This window comes from Pseudophryne corroboree, chromosome 6, assembly GCF_028390025.1.
Source record: "Pseudophryne corroboree isolate aPseCor3 chromosome 6, aPseCor3.hap2, whole genome shotgun sequence".
In the NCBI taxonomy this organism is placed as follows: domain Eukaryota; kingdom Metazoa; phylum Chordata; class Amphibia; order Anura; family Myobatrachidae; genus Pseudophryne; species Pseudophryne corroboree.
Genome location: NC_086449.1, coordinates 80998263 through 81021715, shown reverse-complemented (window position 1 = coordinate 81021715; position 23453 = coordinate 80998263). Strand labels below are relative to the sequence as shown.

General features: G+C 45.5%; 5 protein-coding genes across 5 annotated transcripts; 2 read left to right on the top strand and 3 right to left on the bottom strand.

Moving 5' to 3' along the window:
* The first annotated feature begins 11029 nt into the window (after positions 1-11029).
* On the top strand, positions 11030-11992 carry LOC134936277 (histone H1B-like). Its single transcript, XM_063931293.1, has one exon. It carries the CDS (start codon positions 11176-11178, stop codon positions 11839-11841), a length of 666 nt encoding a protein of 221 aa, XP_063787363.1. The 5' UTR covers positions 11030-11175; the 3' UTR covers positions 11842-11992.
* A 1099-nt stretch (positions 11993-13091) lies between these two features.
* On the bottom strand, positions 13092-13484 carry LOC134936324 (histone H4). Its single transcript, XM_063931335.1, has one exon. It carries the CDS (start codon positions 13461-13463, stop codon positions 13152-13154), a length of 312 nt encoding a protein of 103 aa, XP_063787405.1. The 5' UTR covers positions 13464-13484; the 3' UTR covers positions 13092-13151.
* A 1409-nt stretch (positions 13485-14893) lies between these two features.
* On the bottom strand, positions 14894-15381 carry LOC134936312 (histone H2B 1.1-like). The gene has a single exon (XM_063931324.1). The coding sequence runs from the start codon at positions 15323-15325 to the stop codon at positions 14945-14947; it is 381 nt and encodes a 126-aa protein (XP_063787394.1). The 5' UTR covers positions 15326-15381; the 3' UTR covers positions 14894-14944.
* A 253-nt stretch (positions 15382-15634) lies between these two features.
* On the top strand, positions 15635-16116 carry LOC134936301 (histone H2A type 1-like). Its single transcript, XM_063931315.1, has one exon. The coding sequence runs from the start codon at positions 15671-15673 to the stop codon at positions 16061-16063; it is 393 nt and encodes a 130-aa protein (XP_063787385.1). The 5' UTR covers positions 15635-15670; the 3' UTR covers positions 16064-16116.
* A 774-nt stretch (positions 16117-16890) lies between these two features.
* On the bottom strand, positions 16891-17407 carry LOC134936289 (histone H3). Its single transcript, XM_063931304.1, has one exon. It carries the CDS (start codon positions 17355-17357, stop codon positions 16947-16949), a length of 411 nt encoding a protein of 136 aa, XP_063787374.1. The 5' UTR covers positions 17358-17407; the 3' UTR covers positions 16891-16946.
* Positions 17408-23453: the final 6046 nt, after the last annotated feature.

Below are 23453 nucleotides of genomic sequence, written 5' to 3'. Positions count from 1 at the left end.
AAAGCCTCTTCTGACCAGTTGGAATGGTCTGCCCCTTTCCGAGTTAAGTTGGTAATAGGAGCGATGAGAGTGGAGAATCCCCGAATAAATTTCCTATAGTAGTTGGCAAATCCCAGGAACCGCTGAATAGACTTGAGAGAATTTGGAATGGACCAATTGGCAATGGCTTCCAACTTTGTCGGGTCCATCTGGAGATCCGATCCGGAAATTATATAACCCAGGAAGGGTATAGAGGAAACTTCAAAGGTACACTTGGATAGTTTACCGTAGAGCCGGTTCTCACGAAGACGTCGGAGGACTTCACGGACTTGTAGACGATGAGAGGGAAGATCTTGGGAGAAGATGAGGATATCATCCAGATAAACAACGAGGTATTTATACAGAACGTCACGGAAGATTTCGTTCACAAAGTGTTGGAACACTGCTGGGGCATTACTCAACCCGAATGGCATTACCAGGTACTCGTAATGACCATCTCGAGTGTTAAAAGCTGTCTTCCATTCGTCACCACTCCGGATTCTGATGAGGTTGTAGGCACCGCGGAGATCTAGCTTGGTGAAGATGCGGGCTCCTTTAACTCTGTCAAATAATTCGGTAATGAGTGGTAATGGATAACTATTTTTAATGGTAATGTCATTGAGACCCCGGTAGTCAATGCATGGACGCAGTCCTCCATCCTTCTTTTTAACAAAGAAGAAGCCTGCACCAGCGGGTGATGATGAAGGACGGATGAATCCCTTCTGTAAATTCTCCCGGATGTAGTCGCTCATCGCTTCAGTTTCGGGAACAGATAACGGGTAGGTACGCCCCCTAGGTGGCTTCTTGCCAGGAAGGAGATCGATGGGACAATCCCATTCTCTATGGGGCGGCAGGACATCCGCGGCCTTTTCACTGAAGACATCAGAGAAATCTTGATAAGCCGCAGGAAGACTTGACTGGGTTTTTACTTCAGTAGACTTGATTGGACAAACTTGGGCTAAACAGGACTGATGGCAATGTGAACCCCATGAAGTAAGTTGTAACGTTGACCAGTCAAACTGTGGATTGTGTAGCTGGAGCCAGGGCATGCCCAAAACGATCTCCTGGGTGGCTTGAGGAATGACTAAGAACTTTATTAATTCTGAGTGTAGGAACCCAACTCCCAAAACCACTGGTGCAGTTTGGTGAGAAATATTCCCCTTGGAGATTCGGCTACCATCCACGGCGGTAATGTAGACTGGGTAAGAAAGTTCACATACAGGCAAGCAAAATTTATTTACCGCAGCTTGGGTGATGAAATTTCCTGCGGCTCCACAGTCCACTAATGCTGATGCAGACTGAAGCCCAACTGAAGTCTCTAAAGTCACAGGAAGGATAAGGTCTTGATTAGAAGGAGCTTGTCTAGAAGATCCCAACTTGACTCCTCCTTTACAAGTCAGGATCTGGCGTTTCCCGAACGCACTGTGCAGGAATTAATCTGGTGACCTGCAGCCGCACAATAAAGACAAAGTCTCTCACGAAATCTTCTTGACCGCTCCTCAGGAGTTAGGCGGGACCTATTTATTTGCATAGGCTCATCAGAAGGTGGAGACTGGAACTGTACGGAAGGTATCATCCTTGATCTGCGTGGCTCACTCCGAGCACGTTCATTGTTGCGTTCGCGGATGCGAGAGTCCAACTTGATGCACAGGGAAATTAAATCAGACAATTGTACAGGAAGATCGCGGGTTGCCAGTTCGTCCTTGATCCGATCAGAGAGTCCATGCCAGAAAGCTGCTACCAGGGCTTGATTGTTCCACTGAATCTCTGCGGCCAACGTCTGGAACTGGATGACATATTGTCCCATACTACGGGTACCTTGACGAAGTTGGATTAGGTCTGCAGAAGCTGATGTTGCACGACCAGGCTCGTCAAAGATCCGTCTGAAGGTTGACACGAATTCTGTATAGTTGTTAATCAGAGGGTCGGCACGTTCCCACAGAGGAGACACCCAACTCAAAGCAGATCCAGAAAGTAGAGAGATGATGTAGGCAACCTTGGATCTTGACGTGGGGAAATTATGTGACAACAATTCAAACTGGATTTCACATTGGTTGAGAAACCCGCGACATAACTTTGGGCTGCCATCATACTTGCTTGGCACGGGCAGGTGCAGACGTGACACTGGAGCTGATGCAGCCGGCATAGAGGAACTCACAGTACTGGCAGGTGCTGGAGTATCAGGAACTGTAGAAGTGTGTACACTAGGCAGGGATTGCTGTAGTGTATCTATCCGGGAGGACATCCCTTGCAGGAACTGGAACATCTGCTGCTGCGCAGCCTCTTGACCATCCAGACGGGAGACCAGATTTTGCAAGGCCTCTGACCCCACACTCCGTCCACCATCCGAGTCCATCGATCCTGAACTTACTGTCAGACTTGGTTTTGTCTGTGTCCCCGGAGGGGGCGCTAGTGGGTCAGTGGAGGTGGATGGGAGAAAACGAGGAGGCTGGATTATGTTTCTGCGCATGAGCGCAATGATATTTATTATACAGATGATTCACAAACGGCAGCAGAAAATAACAGTAGAAATGCAAATGTCAATTGTACAGCGTAATAGCTGAGAGTCTATGGTAACAGAATGAATGGTGACTGATGAAATAATAACCGGTAGTGATGAAAACAGATGAGTGATAATTTGGCAGAGAATATTCTGGTATGGAAACCAGAGCAGATTAAAACATGGAACCAGCAGAGATGGTGTTGTATGGCAAACCTGGTAGCAGAGGCAGGAGTCTGACTATGTCCACAGTGCAGGTGATGAGGCACTGGCAGCGAGCAAGCTGCATCACAGGTGGGGAGATGGAACACACCTGGAGTCAGTCTCTACTGCTAGGCTGAAGCACACAGAGATGGTGATGAGTGTGAAGCCTGTAGATGGATGCAGGTATTGCTGGGGCTTGAAGTTCCACGGAGCTGTGAAAAGTAACCAGGAGTACAAAGTCTCAGGTAGAAAGCCAGGAACACGGAACAGCAGGTAGGTATCCAGGTACACGGAGGAAACAGGAACCAGATCCTTACACATGAGTCGCAGGAGTGACACACGGGTCGCAGGAGTGACACACGGGTCGCAGGAGTGACACAAAGTTCAGGATGCCTGCAGACTGATCCTGCAGCTTCATATATACCCCTTGTTAAACAGTCATTGGTGGAGTGAGGAAAAGTGGGTGCGGCCAAGCACCGGATTGGCCGCCGTATGCTGACTGCTGGAGGCTGTCATGGCGGCGCCCATGCCGCGGCCTAGCGGGAACGCGGCGTGCTACACGCCCGCTATCACAGGAGCGCTCCCAGGCCCAGGATGGCGTCTGATGGCAGAGACGCGGATGACAGATGAACGCAGGGACCCAGGACGGAGTCCGCAGCGGCGGACAGATGTCAGCTTGGTGAGTCGATTCCTGACACAACACTCATATCATGTTTGTCATGTAAAGCTGGGTTAACATCTCAGGATCTGGTTCAAGATGGGTTGTGTGCAAACTGTATTAGCTTTCACCAAGGTCTCTTGAAATATTCAAGGCAGATGCAGGTGTAAGTTGATCCACCATGGGCTATGTTTGCACAGGACATTATCCAGTATAGCTGAGTGGATAATTCCAACTTCTGTACCGGTGATAGGTTGCACTATTATATGTGCAGCACAGGGGAAGCAGTAGCCTCTCAACAGAAACAGGCTGAAAAGCCAGTGGTAAGTAAATCATTTAGACACAAAACAACATCTTCAGAGTCTACACATGTTTCAGATGAGGACTCATCAGAGGACGAAGACTCATTACACTCTGGTTCTGAATATGAGGATGAGGAAGAAGGTCTCAGCTCAGTGGACATATCTGAGTTGATTACTGCAATGAAATCCATTTTATCCTTAGAAGAATCAACATATACTGTGTTAAAATCCAAGGCACCTTTATTTAAACGTCCCAAAACAGGTAAGACTGAGTTTCCTGGATCAGAACAGCTGACGGAAATTATGGAAGAGGCTTGGGTTATGCCCAGTAAGAAATTTAGAATTCCTAGGAAATGGAATTCCAATTACCCTTTTCTGACTGAGGACTGTTTAAAGAGAGAGGTAGCCCCTAAAGTAGATATGCATGTGATTCGCTTAGTGCAAAAATCTACATTACTTCTGCCTTCAACATCAATAAATGATGTCACGGATAGGAGAGTAGATGGTTTGCTAAAAAACAACAACTTTTTTTTCCCTGTCTGGGGCAATCATTAGACCAGCCATGGCCTCAGCCTGGATGGCTAAAGCAGTGGCTGTCTGGCAAGATGCATTGGTAGGGGAAATTTCAACGACATCCAGAGAGCAAAAATCCCATGTGACACATATCAAACAGGCTGCAATATTCTTGGAAGAAGCCGCCTTAGATATGGGTACTATTGCCTCTCAAACATCAGCCTCAAAATTAGCCGCTCACCGAGCAGTTTAGCTACGCACCTGGAAAGCTGATTCAGAATACAAAAAAGATAAGCCATGAGCCTGATGGTGCGGGCCTCCACCTGGGGGAACCCAGGGTGGGAGGCCGACTTATTCATTTTGCACAAATCTGGCAGCAGTCTACCACAGATGCCTGGGTGCAAGAAGCGGTGTCTCCCAGTTATGCATTTTCTTTCAGGAAAAACCCTCCTCAAAGGTTTTTTTTTTTTTTTTTGTACCAGCCTGTCTTTGGTAGAAACGAGGGCCAGGGTTTTGCAAGAGGCAGTTCAGAAATTGCTTCAGTCAGGAGTAATCATTCCTGTTCCTCCTGCACAACAAGGACAGGGTTTCTACTCCAACCTGTTTTTAGTCCAGAAGCTGAACTAGTCGTTCCAGCTCACACTCAATCTAAAAATGCTGAACAAATACATTTGGGTACCTCGGTTTCATATGGAGACCTTACATTCCATCATTTTGGCTATGGAACCATGGGATTTTATGGTATCCCTGGATATACAGGATCCTTACCTGCATGTTCCTATAGCTCTGTCCCATCAGCGCTATCTCAAATTCGCTATCCTCCAACAGCATTTTCAGATTCAGGCTCTGCCATTTGGTCTGGCCACAGCCCCCAGAGTATTCACCAAAAATGTGGTGATTATGGTAGCTTATCTCCGCCAGCAGGGGATAAGAATATTTCCATACCTCAACGATCTTTTAATCCTGGCACAGTCTCAGGTATTGCTTCTGTGTCATCTGCAACATACAATAGAGTGTCTGCAGAAGCACGGTTGGCTCATAGATTGGGCAAAATCATCTTTTGTTCCGTCATAACGGATGACTCATTTGGGGCTGTATTGGATTTGAGCCTTCAGAGAGTAATTTTACTTCTGAGAAAAATATCCAAACTTCAGTAAAGGATCCAGGAGCTTCTACACTGTCGAAGAGTATAAATTCTCGCAGCAATGTGTGTGATGTGTCTAATGGTGTCAATTTTCAACATGGTAGAGTATGCTCAGTTCCATTCAAGACCTCTGCAACATCGGATCCTTACCAAGTGGAATGGGGTCATCAGACAATAAAAATGCAGACTATGATTCTTCCTCTGGAAGGAAGGAGGTCATTAGCCTGGTGGCTACAGACAGCCCATCTGGACAAAGGGAGACCCTTTTGGATATCAGATTGGGAAATTCTGACAACAGATGCCAGCCTTCAAGGCTGGGGAGCAGTGTCAGGAAGAAATTGCTTCTAGGTGCAGTGGACCAAGGAAGATGGATGCCCTGTCAGTGAGATGGGACTTTCGTCTGGCCTATGTGTTTCCTACCATCACCCTGTTAACCAGGGTGGTGAGAAAGGTAAAAGTATGGATGGTGTAATGGTTAGCATTACTGCCTCACAGCACTGAGGTCATGGGTTCGATTCTCACCATAGCCCTAACTGTGTGGAGTTTGTATATTCTCCCCGTACTTGCATGGGTTTCCTTCGGGTACTCCGGTTTCCTCTCACAATCCAAAAATATACTGGTAGGTTAATTGGCTTCCAACAAAGAAAAAAAATAACCCCAGTGTGAATGTGTGTCTGTGTGTACATGTGATAGGGTTTATAGATTGCAAGCTCCACTGGGGCAGGGACTGATGTATATGGCTAAATATGCTCTGTAAAGCACTGCAAAATATATGTATAATATATAAATAACTGGTAGTAATAATAATAATAATAATAATAATAATAATAATAATAATAATAATAATATGTGTACACTATATAAAAAACTGGTGGCGGTAATAATAATAATAATAATACTAATAATAATAATAAAAAGGAAAAGTGCCGTTATACTAATAGCTCCGGCTTGGCCCATAAAACATTGGTACACAGATCTGCAGAGGATGTCGATGGATGCTCTATTCCTACTACCTCAACATCCAGATCTACTGATTCAGGGGCCTTGCCATCACAGACATCTGGATTGACTGTCTTTGATGGCGTGGCTCTTGAGACCTCCATCCTGAAGTCAAAAGGATTCTCTCAACAGGTAATTCAAACAATGCTTAGAGCAAGGAAAACCTCCTCAGCTCGCATTTATCACATAATATGGCAAGCCTATATTCAATGGTGCAGTGAAAGGAAACTTGACCCCAGGTCTTTCAGAATTTCCAGAATCCTAGCATTCCTTCTGGTTTAAGGGTGGCTTCCTTGAGAGTGCAGGTGTCAGCACAAACTGTATGGTTCCAAAAGAAAATTGCCAACCTACAGAATGGGCACACTTTTTTCCAGGTAATGCTGCACATTCAACGTCCCTCTGTTCCTCCTACAGTGCCTTGGGATCTAAGTTTAGTTCTAAAGGCCCTTCAAGTTGCCTCATTTGAACCACTTAAAAGAGTAGATTTTAAATGGTTGACAGCTAAGGTTCTCTTTCTTCTGGCTATGGCTTCAGCTCGAAGAGTTTCAGCATTTGGCGCATTATTATTTTGTCCTCCATTTCTCATTTTTTATCCAGATAGATCGGTTCTCAGAACTAAATCTGGGTATCTTCCTAAGGTGGTGTCTAAATTCCACCTTTACAAAGAAATTGTAGTCCCGGCTTTCCAGGGGCCAGACCTATCTGCGGGAGATGCATCGTTGGAAATTGTCCATGCCTTAAGGATCTACGTAGATCGTACCAGTGCTATCAGAAAGACAGATTATCTCTTTGTTCTCTACGGATTTCATAGGAGAGGGTGGCCTGCTGATAAGCAGACACTGGCGAGGTGGCTTTGGATGACGATTTCAGAAGCATATTCGAAGGCTGATCTCCTGTTTCCGGATAATGTCTCTGCTCACTCTACTCGTAAAGTAGGTCCATCATGGACAGCACAGCATGGTGCTTCAGCAGAACAGATATGTAAGATAGCCACATGGTCTTCCATTAACACATTCATTAGACATTTTGCTTGTGGATACCTTTGCCTCTCAGGATGCTGAATTTGGGCCAAGCATTCTCCTGTCTAATCAGGAGCGTTGCCACCACTAAATTGCTTTGGGACATCCCAATGTATCCTGTAGATACCCTGTGGACCCTGCAGGAGAAATATAAGTTATGGTAATAAGTTACCATTGATAACAGTATTTCTCCTATGTCCACAGATATCCCACCTTGACGCACCTGATTTGAGGATCCTTTTACTCACTAAACTCTTCCCTCTTGTACGGAAGGGTGGGAGGTTGTGCATGTGTGGTCTTCTCGCCTGATTAGTGCTCTACATGATGCTCCTGCCTTAAGCTTTGGAAAACAACTGATTTACCTGACCCAGGAGGCGAGGATATATGGACGGGTCCACTGCATGCTGGGAGGCCAAAAAGCTTTGACCGATTAGTGTAAGAACCGCTGTCGCTCAACCATATAACAATGTATCCTGTGAAACCTGTGGATTTAGGAAAAATACTGTTATCAATGGTAAGTTCTTACCATAACGTATATGTTGCTATGGTTGCCGAACTGTTGCCAGGGAACAGAAACTGGTTGTCATGCTTAAATCAAATTTGCCATCAAAATGGCCACTGTTGCCATGGTTACCCGACATTGCTAGGGAACTGAAACGGGTTCAATGTTTAGACTACTTGGCCTTCAAAATGGCCAGCATTGCCATAATTATCGGACATTGCTAGGCAACTTCCCTGGAGCACTTTCCCAGCTGGTATGGAGCCACCCAGGTGAAAAGAGGAACAGTTTCCCCGAGTTTTGGGGCTTGTTCTTGGGGAATCTATACAAAGCAAAGGCCCTGGTACTGGAAAAACCGGTTTAATGTCTCATACTGATGTAACGGTATTGGGCAGCATGAAGCCTATTACTAAGGGTAAGGCCGAAACTAGGATTTTCGCCACCAGGGAAAAAGCAGTGATTCCCCTCCCCAAAATTTGTTTATAAAAAATGTTATTATTAATAATAACAATAGTAATATTAATAATAATAAAATAAAAATATAAAAAAAAAAAACCCTAAGACTAAAATAATCACATTATCAAAAATTTAGAAAAAAGAGGGATATTTTGGACAACATCCCCCTATGTGATCCAAATGCCCTCTGCGTCACATACCCCATCAGCGGCGTGTTTCACTACATTCCCCCCTGTGTGTCCCCACACATTGCACTTTATCATAACACCTCATTACTGCACTACATTCCCCTATCCACTGCACTACATCACTACACTACGTGCATTCACATCAGTCCCTGCCCCAGTGGAGCTTACAATATATATTCCCTACCACATGCACCACTAAAACAATTTTTATTGGGACTCAATTAATTATATTTTTGGATTGTGGGAGAAAACTGGAGTACCCGTAGGAAACCCATGCAAATACAGGGAGAATATACAAACTCCACACAGTTACAGTAGAGCCATGGTGGGAATCAAACTAATGACCTCAGTGCTGTGAGGAAGTAATGCTAACCATTACACCATCCGTACTGCCTCTGAGAAGCTTTAGATCTGAGTATAATCAGAAATTCGGAATGTGCTGGAAACTATTATACTAATAGGAAACAGTAAATACCATTGTATGTACTTGCAAACTATACTCACTAATTCCAGGGAGATATTAATATGAATGCAGATATACATAAAAATAAAAATAAGAAAAGTCACAACTACATATGTCAAAAACACTGTATATGGCATAAAATAATAATGATGATTTCATTTTTAAAACGTTAATACATTAATCATATTAGGTCATCGCTACCGTATGGTGAGTACGGTAGCTTTAGAATGGAGTATGAACAGAACTTCTGCGTGTGTGAAACGATATGATACTAATGGGAAACAGTATTATTCAATTGTAACTATTCCATTGAAACATTTGGATACAATCTGTGAAAGTATCAACTTAGACCACAAGCTAAAGCTTATGTATCCGGGAAACTGCATGAAGAGAATATAAAGCTGCTGTGTACTGTATGTGGATTGTACAAAGGGGATTTTCATCTGCTCAGTGGAGACTAATTTCAGATACAATAGTCCCTGTACGTAAAATCAACCACTTATTGTTCTATTTTAGTTACTGTCTTTTTCTTTATGCAGATATATTTATTTATTTTTATATCCATTTTACATGTTCTTGAAAAAAATAAACATTAAAAGTATTGAAAAAAAAATATTTTTATGGGTCAGCTTTTATTTCTATTTTGTTTCTACCATCCTTGGGGCCCCAGAAATCCCTAGTAGTGGCCCAGGTCTAGCTCCGTGTTCTCCCTACCTGCTCTGGAGACTCTCAATGCTCTAGATCACAACTCCAGCATGCAATCATGGGTTGGGGAAGAGAGTGAGACCTGGATGGTACTTGCTGCTGGCACACGCCCTCCAGTTAGTAGTCATCGGTATTTTTCAAGAACCCGCTTCCATCTCCATTTGCCTTCCATTCCTCAATGTCGATCCTCTCCTCTCAGCTAGTTATTTTTTAACAAGCTACGTCATTTAAATTTTATTCCGCATAACTATTGTGAGCATATAATTCTTCAACATCTTCCTATCTTCTCCTATTTGTTCTTCCTTTTCCTCCCCCGTGTTCCATCACGTCTCCCCCGATTTTCCCCTTGTCTCTCCCATCTCCCCGTTTGTTTCCTGTTGCCATCTTTACCCATTCACCTTTATTTTCCCCCTGTTTCTCTTCCTTTCATCCATTCCTTCTACCTGCCACTACCCTTAGAGGTCCCCTTATGTATCCCCATATTTCTGCCTCTCCATTTTTCCCTCTGTACCCTTATTATTCTCCATATTATTACTGTCTCCTTTTATTTGTATCACTATTCATACCGATTCCCTCTGTTGTTCCTTTTGCTCCTCTGATCTCCCACTCCTCGTCTCCTTATTTCTCCCGTCTCCAGATATTGTACCCTTTATTCCTATGGTCTCACCCTATTGCTCCCATGTCCTCTTTTAAAAATATCAGTCTCCTATCAATGGGAACGGGATCCCATAGCCCACCTACTGACACACTTAAGATGCATAGATATGCATCAATGTCTATATGTATCATTATAAGAACATGTGGAGAAAACGCCACCAGCATTTTTCAGGACATGGAGAATCTCAGGCCGGCAGGATTATTCTGAAGCTGATTATGCACGCCAGATATCTTTCTTTTATTTATTTAGTCAAAGTAACTAGAGTTCCCAGACAGGAGTGCCAATACCTTGTGGGGCAACCTGCCTGTGCTATCCATCCGGGTGTACAGCATCCCACACATCACCTTTATGTCTTTCAAAATGCGGCATCCTCTGCACTGATTATGCCCCAGCCACCTTTGTTCGGTGTAGTGCCTGGAGGAGAGAAAAGTGCCCGATGAGACATTTTTCGCTTCGCAGAAAAGATGTATTACACGCCAGCCAGATCATGCCTGGTCTAGGTGAGCTGACAGGGGCTATTCCCGGCACTCTTCACAGCGCATAGGCTAGCAATGACAGTAAAGGGTTAGGGGAGACCTTGGAGTACTGGTGTGGTGCAGAGAGCCAGCTCGCCGCTCACCTCATGCCCTATAAAAGACTGTTTTTCTGCGCTAGGGAAACACAAGGTGAGAGCAGATTCCCCCGTACACTCAGACAGGGAAGAGTTTACACGGCTGCTCATTCCGCCAATGGGAGCACAGAACACCTCACTCTCGGCAGCCAATCACAGCACAGCCGGCAGTGTATATAAAAGACGTGAGTCAACACCGGGCGTTGTAGTATTATTGATTAAAGTTAAGTTCTGCAAACATGGCGGAAACTGCCCCCGTCGCCGCCGCTGTTCCTCCATCAGAGGTCGCAGCCAAAAAGAAGAGGCAGCCGAAGAAAGCTGCTGGAAGAGCAAAGAAGAGCGGCAAGTCTTCTGGACCCAGCGTCTCCGAGCTGATCGTAAAAGCCGTGGCCGCCTCTAAAGAGCGCAGCGGGGTTTCTCTTGCCGCCCTGAAGAAGGCTCTGGCTGCCGGAGGCTACGATGTGGAGAGGAACAACAGCCGCATCAAAGTGGGGGTGAAAGGATTAGTGACCAAAGGAACTCTCACCCAGGTGAAAGGTACCGGCGCTTCCGGCTCCTTCAAGCTCAATAAGAAACAAGTGGAAAGCAAGAAGGCCGCCCAGAAGTCCCTGAAGCCCAAGAAACCTGCAGCGAAGAAAGTGGCCAAATCCCCGAAGAAGCCCAAGAAGGCTCCGAGTGCAGCCAAGACCCCGAAAAAGGTGAAGAAACCCGCTACAGCGGCTGCTGCCAAAAGCCCAAAGAAGCCTATAGCCGTGAAGCCTAAGAAGGCGGCCAAGAGTCCCGCCAAGAAGGCGGCGAAGCCCAAAGTTGCCAAGAGTCCGGCCAAGAAGGCAGCGAAGCCAAAAGCCACAAAAAGCCCGGCCAAGAAGGCAGCTAAGCCTAAGAAAGCTGCGGCCAAGAAGTGATTGTAAAGCCGCAGCCTCTCTTCCTTGTTATCCCCCAAAGGCTCTTTTCAGAGCCACCCACCCTGTCTCGGCAGAGCTGTAGGCGCACGATGTGATCTATTGGGGGACTAAATAAAAACTGTAGTGAAGAAGTCGCTACATGTGGCAGAAATATCTAGTTTGTCCCTTACACATCAGTCCTAGAAACATAGCTCTTGATAGCAGGATATGGACCACTTGGCCCATCTACTCTGCCCCATGCAGTCACTGCATAAGTGGGATATGCAGGGGAGCGGGACTAAATGCAGTTATCTGTTAAATCTGCAGATAGATCGGGAACGTATACACTAAAGTGTCGGGTTCTTCTATCTCCAGCCGCCCGTAGTAGCTGAATGGTTGTTTTATGTGTACTTGGTCGTACAGTCTGGTGTAAGGAACAGCACCGCGTGTTCTGCACGCCATTCCCGGTGATGTACAGACTGCGAGGTACCCGGACAAGGTATAATTGTTTGCTACAAAAAAAAAATGCCTCCCTTGAAAATACAGCCTGTTCCTATAGCTCGTTTCTGGATTAATGTAGGAGACCCTTAAATTAGTTAATTAACGTTCAAAGCCTGCAGGACCCCTCTATGGACTAGGCGGCGGGTGGCAGGCTGTGTGGTGCCCTGGATGATATGTAGTCCTGCAGCGCTTGGTGCCTCCTTTCCCGAGCCCCTTACCTCTCCCAGGCATTGTCCCCCCAAAAAATGAATTATGTAACCTGGCTGCTTTCATCAAATTTGCATATAAGCTGAGCTGCGCTGATTGGTAGAAGTAAGCATGTCCCCCTCCACCGATTGGTTTAAAGAAGAGCGGATACATTTTTCAAAAACTCCGCCGATAAGCTAAGCTGTAAGAGAACATGGATTTCCTAGTGAATACTTAGTTTGTCCTTCATAAAAAAAACTTGTGTCCAACAGCTTAGAACTAGTCAGCCACCGACAGTGTGTTGTGCCATCTTCGAAACAAAGGATCATGGCGGTACCTCTAGGACAAATCTACTCACGTCTCACCCACTGCAAGAATTCATAAACATTACACATTAGTAGTGGCCAGCTTGGGCATAAGCTCACTAAAATACTGGCCCGGTCCTTTCATCATCACTCCAAATAAAGACAGCAACCACTAGCGGTGTGCCTAATGTGAGGGAACGATTAAGTACTAGGACCCGGCTTATAGTCAGAGTACAGCACTACACAGAGACGTTGGGTTACAGATCTTTCGTAGAAGAGATGGGCGGCCCTGAAAAGGGCCTTTGTGTGCGGGTGATGGTATTAGATGCGCCTCGGTGTTTAGCCTCCGAAGCCATACAGAGTGCGGCCCTGGCGCTTGAGAGCATAGACCACATCCATAGCGGTGACCGTCTTCCTCTTGGCGTGCTCGGTGTAGGTGACGGCGTCCCGGATCACGTTCTCCAGAAACACCTTCAGCACCCCGCGGGTCTCCTCGTAGATGAGGCCGGAGATACGCTTCACGCCTCCTCTCCGGGCAAGGCGGCGGATGGCAGGCTTGGTGATGCCCTGGATGTTGTCCCGCAGCACCTTCCTATGGCGCTTAGCGCCTCCTTTTCCGAGCCCCTTACCTCCTTTACCTCTTCCAGACATTATTCAATAGCTAACGACAAAGAAATATGAGGCAACCCATTTTCGGTTGCTCTTTAGAAAGAGATAAGCGGACCTGATGGGTGACTGAGCACTTTGAGAGGCGGAGTCATGGCTATAATTAGATGTTAAAAAGTCACTGCCTTACCATCAGATTAGGGGCATAAGATGTATACGCAATATAAAGTTACACTTATCTAAGATCTTTTTTCCCATACAATTCCTGTACTTGGTACAACATAATATTCAACCTAAGATACAATGTAATATTATCCATACTGAGTCCCATTCTTATCAACGTCCCAACATTTGATATAAGGCTCATAACAGATGATATAGATGACGACTGAGAAATAGCAAATCAGAAAAAATGAAATGTCATAAATATAGGACAGCATAAAGTATATATATATATATATATATATATATATATATATATATATATATATATATATATATATATATTAGCACTGCACTATAATTTATTTTATATAATAGATTACTTTATTTAGCACACTGTTGTTCATAGACTTATTTTTATTGAAGTAAAAAAAAAAAAAAAACATTTAGAATTTAACCGTTTTAATATCCATTATTATATATTGTCCAGATAAATAATAGGTATATAATAAGTGACTTGCACAACCTCATTGGGATTGGAGGATGAAAATTCAAAATGGACCAATGAGTCGAACAGATTTCGGCGGGACAAAACAAAATCACTCCAATGACATGCCGCTTCTGGCTGGTCAGTGTAACGTCTGTCCCGGGCTCGGTCTGAGTGTCAGCTCTGCGCTTCGGTCTCTCTTCTCCCTGTAATAATGAGCGCCGCTGATACTGCACTCAGCCAGTCCCGCTCCGGAACACTGCTGCTCAGCCACCCCCTGTATCTCTGTTACTATAGGGAGCACAGCTGGCACGTGTACCTAAGCCAGCATTGTATTGTGCGATCATAAAGATCTCCTTTCATTAAATGCAGCTAAACGGAACCTGATGTCTTATAATGGATTCGGTGCAATATACCTGCAGTGATACCGGAGATTGGATCCCGGTGTTACACGTGCAGTGATACAGTAACAATAGCATTCTACACAGGGCATCTTGAAAGACAAACAACCTTTTAGCAACTGTGTTTATAGGAGATTCAAAGTGATACGAACAACGGGACCAATTGCTACAATCTACTGATACTTTGTAACATTGGAATAAGATACAATAATTCTCTAGTTCTGCAGCAGCTACACGGGCAGTCACTGCTCTATGGATTGCTTTATGTAAGCACTAATGCTGACATCTGTAATATGATGACTATATGACCCCGCTTTAGTTTGGAAGTGAATATACAGTTCATGGAAGCGGAGATACAATAAGGCAGATTTGCAAGTAGCACATATAATACCCATCATAGTTTCAGCCCGATTAGAGAGGAGGTGGGTGGCTCTTAGAAGAGCCTTTGTGTTGATGTGGGTCAGAGAAGGGGGTGATTACTTGGCGCTGGTGTACTTGGTAACAGCCTTGGTGCCCTCGGACACGGCGTGCTTGGCCAGCTCTCCCGGCAGCAGCAAGCGTACGGCGGTCTGGATCTCCCGGGAGGTGATGGTCGAGCGCTTGTTGTAATGAGCCAGGCGAGAAGCTTCCCCAGCAATGCGCTCAAAGATGTCATTGACAAAGGAGTTCATGATGCCCATAGCCTTGGAGGAGATGCCGGTGTCAGGGTGCACCTGCTTCAGCACCTTGTAGACGTAAATGGCGTAACTCTCCTTCCTGCTCTTCCTACGCTTCTTCCCATCCTTCTTCTGGGTCTTGGTCACCGCTTTCTTAGAGCCTTTCTTAGGCGCCGGAGCAGACTTTGCTGGATCAGGCATTCTTTAGGATCTCTTCGACACAATGTAGAAAATCTGTGCGGTCATCTCACACATCTGTTTTATTTATAGGCAGCTTATGCAAACGAGGCATCACCAATGCAAGCTACACTATTGGGTAGAAGTGTCATGTGACACTGGTAGGCATCGTAACCCCACTCTTCTTTTTGCGGATTGGTCTGTGGATGAAGTTGAGCTGCATTGTTTAGCTTGTAAGCAGACCAATCACAGAGCAAGCAGCATGTCGCTTCTGAGTATATATGTAAGAGGAGGGCGGTGTTTTAGAGACATTTCTCTCAGTGTTTCTGTTGAAAGAGAGACTCTTTTATCTCATTGAACCTCGCAAGTATGTCTGGAAGAGGGAAACAAGGCGGCAAGACCCGTGCTAAGGCAAAGACTCGCTCATCCCGGGCCGGTCTCCAGTTCCCAGTCGGTCGAGTTCACCGTCTGCTGAGGAAGGGAAACTATGCGGAGCGTGTGGGAGCCGGTGCCCCGGTGTATCTGGCCGCAGTACTGGAGTACCTGACGGCTGAGATTCTTGAGCTTGCCGGAAACGCCGCCCGCGACAACAAGAAGACCCGCATCATCCCCCGCCACCTGCAGCTGGCTGTGCGCAACGACGAAGAGCTCAATAAACTGCTCGGTGGGGTGACCATCGCCCAGGGAGGCGTTCTGCCCAACATCCAGGCCGTGCTGCTGCCCAAGAAGACCGAGAGCCACAAACCAGCTAAGAGCAAGTGATTTCACTGCTAGATACTTGTCCCCGCAACACAAAGGCTCTTTTCAGAGCCACCCACCCTGACCCCAAAGAGCTGATTCATGATATGCTGTACATGTGGGAGTAAGTAGCCCGCTGTTTAGCGGGATAGGTGCGAGTATCGTACTTGGCGTTGTGCTTCTGACGGGAAGTAAATCAGACCCTTGCGTGTAACAAGCAGTAGAGCGCAGACATAACAATGTTATTTCCATAATGTTCTTTCTGCAATAGGACTTATAGCGCTAAACAAATTAAATTAATACAATACAGCACAGAAACCGTGGAGCGCAGGGAAGCTATGCAGGAGATACTAAATGGACATTTAGAGAGTGATGAGTGTGTATGAAAGATTCTAGAGCGGGGGCCTCTCGAGCTATGCGGGGATGTGAGTTCCATAGAATCGGAGCTGCACGGCTAAATGCTTGACCCCCAGATTCATTAAGGGAGGTACTAGATGTGTAGGGCAAGTTCCTCGGTAGAGGACTCTATAAAGAGCCGCCTTACAGGCATTTACTTCCATAGAAAAGTGCTCATGGAGCCTTATTAAAACGTTCCCTTACACTTGATCAACTCTAACCTTTCATGGTGAAGACTAGTAGCCCCCTGTGCCCTGACTGCACGCTGAATTGAGGAGGCTCCCGCCACTGTTCCAGGGCAGCGGCAAGCTGGAAGGAAGGTGCGGGTAATTAAGGGATATAGGCCGTGAGCTTTGTGGCTACTAACTACGAGGAGCCTGGGCAGAGCTAAAGGAGGTGGTATCCGTCCAATTAAACACCATTGTGTAACTTATGCTTCAGCTGGTTTAGAAGGATTTGGTGGCTCTGAAAAGAGCCTTTGTGTTGCTGCGTGTATAGGAGTGCCGAGTGTCTATGCCCTCTCCCCTCGGATTCTGCGGGCTAGCTGGATGTCTTTGGGCATGATGGTTACCCTCTTGGCGTGGATGGCGCACAGGTTGGTGTCCTCGAACAGCCCCACCAGATAAGCCTCACTGGCCTCTTGTAGGGCCATAACGGCAGAGCTCTGGAAGCGCAGGTCGGTCTTGAAGTCTTGGGCGATCTCACGCACCAATCGCTGGAAGGGCAGCTTGCGGATCAGCAGCTCGGTGGATTTCTGGTAGCGGCGGATCTCTCTGAGAGCAACAGTCCCGGGACGGTAGCGGTGAGGCTTCTTCACGCCGCCGGTAGCTGGGGCGCTTTTCCGAGCAGCCTTGGTTGCCAGCTGCTTGCGGGGAGCTTTACCTCCGGTAGATTTGCGGGCGGTCTGCTTGGTCCTGGCCATCTCTCCTCACGAAACACGTCTAAAGGCAAAAAAACGAATACATATAGAGAGCAGCCGCTAACATCTCTATTTATGCACTGTGCTGCGCTGTCATTGGATGAGTTAAAGGCGCCTTTCATCCTGATTGGCTTAGGCATATGCATAGTACTTTTCAAAAAGCCCTCCAAGACTTTAGGGTTTCTCCCGGGTGCGGCAACAAAATCAGTCTCCATTAGAGGTTTTATCACGTTTCAGCCAGAAGGATTGCTGTATTCCGGGAAGTCTATGCTGGCATTCTAGCCAGGGGAGACAATCAAAACACACACACACACACATAGCAGTGATACAAGCCTCAAGTCTAAAGAGTCTTGAAATAGAAACCTTATTACATACAGTACTGTGAATAGCTACCGTCGGCGGGAATAGTACGTATGGGGACAGATGTGCCTCACCAGCTGTGCTCTCTACTGTCCGGGAGATCACAGTATATGTCTGCAGTAAAAACATCAGCGATTAATATGTCTGCTTACCAAGTAACATTCACGATACGATAGTCATTTGCATATTACAGCATTAAGAATACATTTATCTGGTAGATCTCAATTATCATATTATGAGAAGCTTTAGAACGGAGAATAATCAGATCTTCTGCCTGCATTGGGGACGATGTGATACTAATGTAAAACAGTAAGTAGTGTTACACTATTGTTACTATTCTATGAATACATCAGTAGATACTATCAATACCAAAGTATCAAATAAAACCACAAGCCAAATCTCATTAATCTGAGAAAGACAAAGTACAATACATGGAGAACACAGGAGGACATTTGTCTAGATAGTGTAAGGGTTTGCAATGAATGGGCTATTGGTGGAAATAACAATCAGATACAAGTGAATCACTTTTTCTTTTTGTATAGCTGAATTATTATAAATGCATATTTAATGAGTTAAGTTTCATTTCCCATTTATAAAAACAAACAAACAAACAAACAAAAAATAAGGGGTTGTTTGTTTAAGAATTGGCAAAAGGTGTATTTTATTATGTTCAATCGAGTTTAAAACTCTTATAGGGGATTATATTGCTATGAGCACAATGCACATTCAGTGACCTGAATGTATGGGAATTAAGAATAAAAATGTAATGTCATAATAATGACTCACTATGCTATGGTGCACTACAGAATACCTACAGTGAGTGCTCCTCCTTTTATTCTATCTGTGTAGGGGTTGGGTGTGCTACTGTCCATTACTCCTCATGCAATTCTATACCTATTACTGAGATTTAGTTAGTACTAAGGGAAGAGAATATTATAAATGAATAATCCATACTAAGGCAGATGGTGATTGGTGATGATTACCTCCTACATGGTGCCAGGTGGGATGCTTAGGGGCTACTGGCTTACCTATTGGACCCCTTGCATGTGCTACCATCACTGGAGGACAGACGGCATTTATTTCTTAGAGCGGTGGGTAATTACATTTTAGTAAACTGTTGAGAAACCTTGTGAAATATTTTGGAAATGTTCACACGACCATTTCTATATTTCCACACACTTTTACATCACTGGTGTAAAATAAAGAGTCAAAAGGATTACACCAGGCATGTCCAAACTGAGGCCCTCCAGCTGTTGTGAAACTACATATCCCAGCATGCCCCGACACAGTCTTGCTGTCAGAGAATGCTAAAGCTGTGTCAGGGCATGCTGGAAAGTGTAGTTTCTCAACAGCTGGAGGGCCGCAGTTGGGACATGCCTGGATTACACTGTACAATATGAGTAGAAATGAAACAAGCAAAACTGTTTAGGAACAGAAACTGGTTGTCTTGCTCCTTAAACTTTGCCAGCAAAATGGCCGCCGTTGCCATGGTTACTAGAAATTGCTAGGCAACCGAAAATGGTTGTCATGCTTAATCTACTTGGCCTGAAAAATGGCCACTTTCTCCTGCAGGGTCCACAGGGTATCCACAGGATACATTGGGATATGGATGAGCGACAGCGGATCTTGCACCAATCGGTCAAAGCTTTCTGGGCTCCCAGTACGCAGTGGGCCCGTCTATATATACCTGCCACCTGGCTCAGGCAAATCAGTTTTTAGTTTGGTGAGGCAGGAGCCGGACCATGGTCTAAGGGCTGCTGGTTTTTGGCAGCCATAAGCTTTTTTACTTTATTTTTATAGTCTTACTATTTTTTTCTGAGTGATCTTTCTAAACAGCGTCTTATACGTACCTTAGAAAGAGTCACTCCAACTACTCCCCGCCGAGTCGCGACAACGCTTACCCACGAGTACAGTGCTGTTTCGGCGGGCGTCTGTGTCGGATAAAACTAGCAAGTCCAGCAGACGTTACCAGGCTGTGGCCGGAGCACGGGAGGAAGGTAAGGCATAGGTTCCGCTTAGAGGGGGAACATGGACACAGCCGCACTCTTTTGGGGGAAACTACCAAACAGTCGCTGACGCGGCTGCCACCGAGAGTGCACAAGTGCTAGGCCTTAGGGATCAAAGGCTCCAGGAGTAGCATGAGGCTGCGATCCCTAATTTTGAGATCAGCAGTGGGGAGACGGATGCACCCCTGGTCGCCCCTCCCCCCCCGATTCACGACCAGTTTCCTCCGAGTCTCCTGCCATAAACTGAAGCGGCTGTGTGACTGGTGCATCAGTGTTCACTTGGCAATCTGTGTTCACTATATTTTCACGGAGCGGCGGTGGACACTTATAGCATATGGATCCACTCGTATTTATCGATTCTGGAAGCGGGGTAAGTCTCCCTGTATCCCGCTCTCCTGAGTGGGGGCTATAAAACACTAAGTGGGTCATTCAGACCTGATCGCATGCTGTAGTTATTTGCAGCCGTGCGATCGGGTCTGAACAGCGCATGCGTGGGGGCCGCAATGCGCAGGCGCGTTGCTGGCCGGCGATGGCCATCACTGGGCAGCGACAAAAATAATGAAGAAAGCATTTGCAGCAGCAAACACAAGAAGATTGACAGGAAGAGGCCGTCCGGGGGTGTCAACTCACCGTTTTCTGGGAGTGTTGAGGAAAACGCATGCGTGTCCGGCCGTTTCCATGGAGGGATCCTGACATCAGCTCCAGCAAGGATCATTGCAGCGGGTGAGCAAGTCCTGAGCTGTGCAGAGACTGCACAAACTTTTTGTTTGTGCAGCTCTCTGCACAAGCGTTTGCAGCCAAACACAGCAATCCCACCTCCCCTGTGGGTGGCGATTACCTGGTCGTAGCAGTGCAAAAAATAGCCTGCATGCAACCATGTCTGAATTAGGCCCTAAGTCTCTATCTACCTTTGAGTACAAATAGTTGGATAAGGGCATAATGCATATGAGTTTGATAATATTACTGTGGTTTCTTTTGCTATGCGTCTGAATACAGTTAAAGCATTTTTATAAAGTAATGCAGTAATATGTTTCTCCTACATACGTGAACTGTACCTGTAGTTGAATATGTGGTCATATTGCTTATTATACTAATGTATAATCTGTGACTGACTGTTAGTGTGATTGCTGACTTTGCTATAAATTCTGTCAGTATCCTCTGTTTACTCCGATCCTCAATGCTGGTGCTAAACAGGGTAGGGTCGGATTGTATGTCACTTTAACACATTTTAAAGTGATTACAGTCACAAATTGTGTATTACACTGTTAAATTGTCTGATTATTTATCATGTCTTAGAGCAGAAAAGGTGAGGAAAACACACTCACATCAGCACCAACACTCATATCATGTTTGTCATGTAAAGCTGGGTTAACATCTCAGGATCTGGTTCAAGATGGGTTGTGTGCAAACTGTATTAGCTTTCACCAAGGTCTCTTGAAATATTCAAGGCAGATGCAGGTGTAAGTTGATCCACCATGGGCTATGTTTGCACAGGACATTATCCAGTATAGCTGAGTGGATAATTCCAACTTCTGTACCGGTGATAGGTTGCACTATTATATGTGCAGCACAGGGGAAGCAGTAGCCTCTCAACAGAAACAGGCTGAAAAGCCAGTGGTAAGTAAATCATTTAGACACAAAACAACATCTTCAGAGTCTACACATGTTTCAGATGAGGACTCATCAGAGGACGAAGACTCATTACACTCTGGTTCTGAATATGAGGATGAGGAAGAAGGTCTCAGCTCAGTGGACATATCTGAGTTGATTACTGCAATGAAATCCATTTTATCCTTAGAAGAATCAACATATACTGTGTTAAAATCCAAGGCACCTTTATTTAAACGTCCCAAAACAGGTAAGACTGAGTTTCCTGGATCAGAACAGCTGACGGAAATTATGGAAGAGGCTTGGGTTATGCCCAGTAAGAAATTTAGAATTCCTAGGAAATGGAATTCCAATTACCCTTTTCTGACTGAGGACTGTTTAAAGAGAGAGGTAGCCCCTAAAGTAGATATGCATGTGATTCGCTTAGTGCAAAAATCTACATTACTTCTGCCTTCAACATCAATAAATGATGTCACGGATAGGAGAGTAGATGGTTTGCTAAAAAACAACAACTTTTTTTTCCCTGTCTGGGGCAATCATTAGACCAGCCATGGCCTCAGCCTGGATGGCTAAAGCAGTGGCTGTCTGGCAAGATGCATTGGTAGGGGAAATTTCAACGACATCCAGAGAGCAAAAATCCCATGTGACACATATCAAACAGGCTGCAATATTCTTGGAAGAAGCAGCCTTAGATATGGGCACTATTGCCTCTCAAACATCAGCCTCAAAATTAGCCGCTCACCGAGCAGTTTAGCTACGCACCTGGAAAGCTGATTCAGAATACAAAAAAGATAAGCCATCAGCCTGATGGTGCGGGCCTCCACCTGGGGGAACCCAGGGTGGGAGGCCGACTTATTCATTTTGCACAAATCTGGCAGCAGTCTACCACAGATGCCTGGGTGCAAGAAGCGGTGTATCCCAGTTATGCGTTTTCTTTCAGGAAAAACCCTACTCAAAGGTTTGTTTTTTTTATTGTACCAGCCTTTCTTTGGTAGAAACGAGGGCCAGGGTTTTGCAAGAGGCAGTTCAGAAATTGCTTCAGTCAGGAGTAATCATTCCTGTTCCTCCTGCACAACAAGGACAGGGTTTCTACTCCAACCTGTTTTTAGTCCAGAAGCTGAACTAGTCGTTCCAGCTCACACTCAATCTAAAAATGCTGAACAAATACATTTGGGTACCTCGGTTTCATATGGAGACCTTACATTCCATCATTTTGGCTATGGAACCATGGGATTTTATGGTATCCCTGGATATACAGGATCCTTACCTGCATGTTCCTATAGCTCTGTCCCATCAGCGCTATCTCAAATTCGCTATCCTCCAACAGCATTTTCAGATTCAGGCTCTGCCATTTGGTCTGGCCACAGCCCCCAGAGTATTCACCAAAAATGTGGTGATTATGGTAGCTTATCTCCGCCAGCAGGGGATAAGAATATTTCCATACCTCAACGATCTTTTTATCCTGGCACAGTCTCAGGTATTGCTTCTGTGTCATCTGCAACATACAATAGAGTGTCTGCAGAAGCACGGTTGGCTCATAGATTGGGCAAAATCATCTTTTGTTCCGTCATAACGGATGACTCATTTGGGGCTGTATTGGATTTGAGCCGTCAGAGAGTAATTTTACTTCTGAGAAAAATATCCAAACTTCAGTAAAGGATCCAGGAGCTTCTACACTGTCGAAGAGTATAAATTCTCGCAGCAATGTGTGTGATGTGTCTAATGGTGTCAATTTTCAACATGGTAGAGTATGCTCAGTTCCATTCAAGACCTCTGCAACATCGGATCCTTACCAAGTGGAATGGGGTCATCAGACAATAAAAATGCAGACTATGATTCTTCCTCTGGAAGGAAGGAGGTCATTAGCCTGGTGGCTACAGACAGCCCATCTGGACAAAGGGAGACCCTTTTGGATATCAGATTGGGAAATTCTGACAACAGATGCCAGCCTTCAGGGCTGAGGAGCAGTGTCAGGAAGAAATTGCTTCTAGGTGCAGTGGACCAAGGAAGATGGATGCCCTGTCAGTGAGATGGGACTTTCGTCTGGCCTATGTGTTTCCTACCATCACCCTGTTAACCAGGGTGGTGAGAAAGGTAAAAGTATGGATGGTGTAATGGTTAGCAT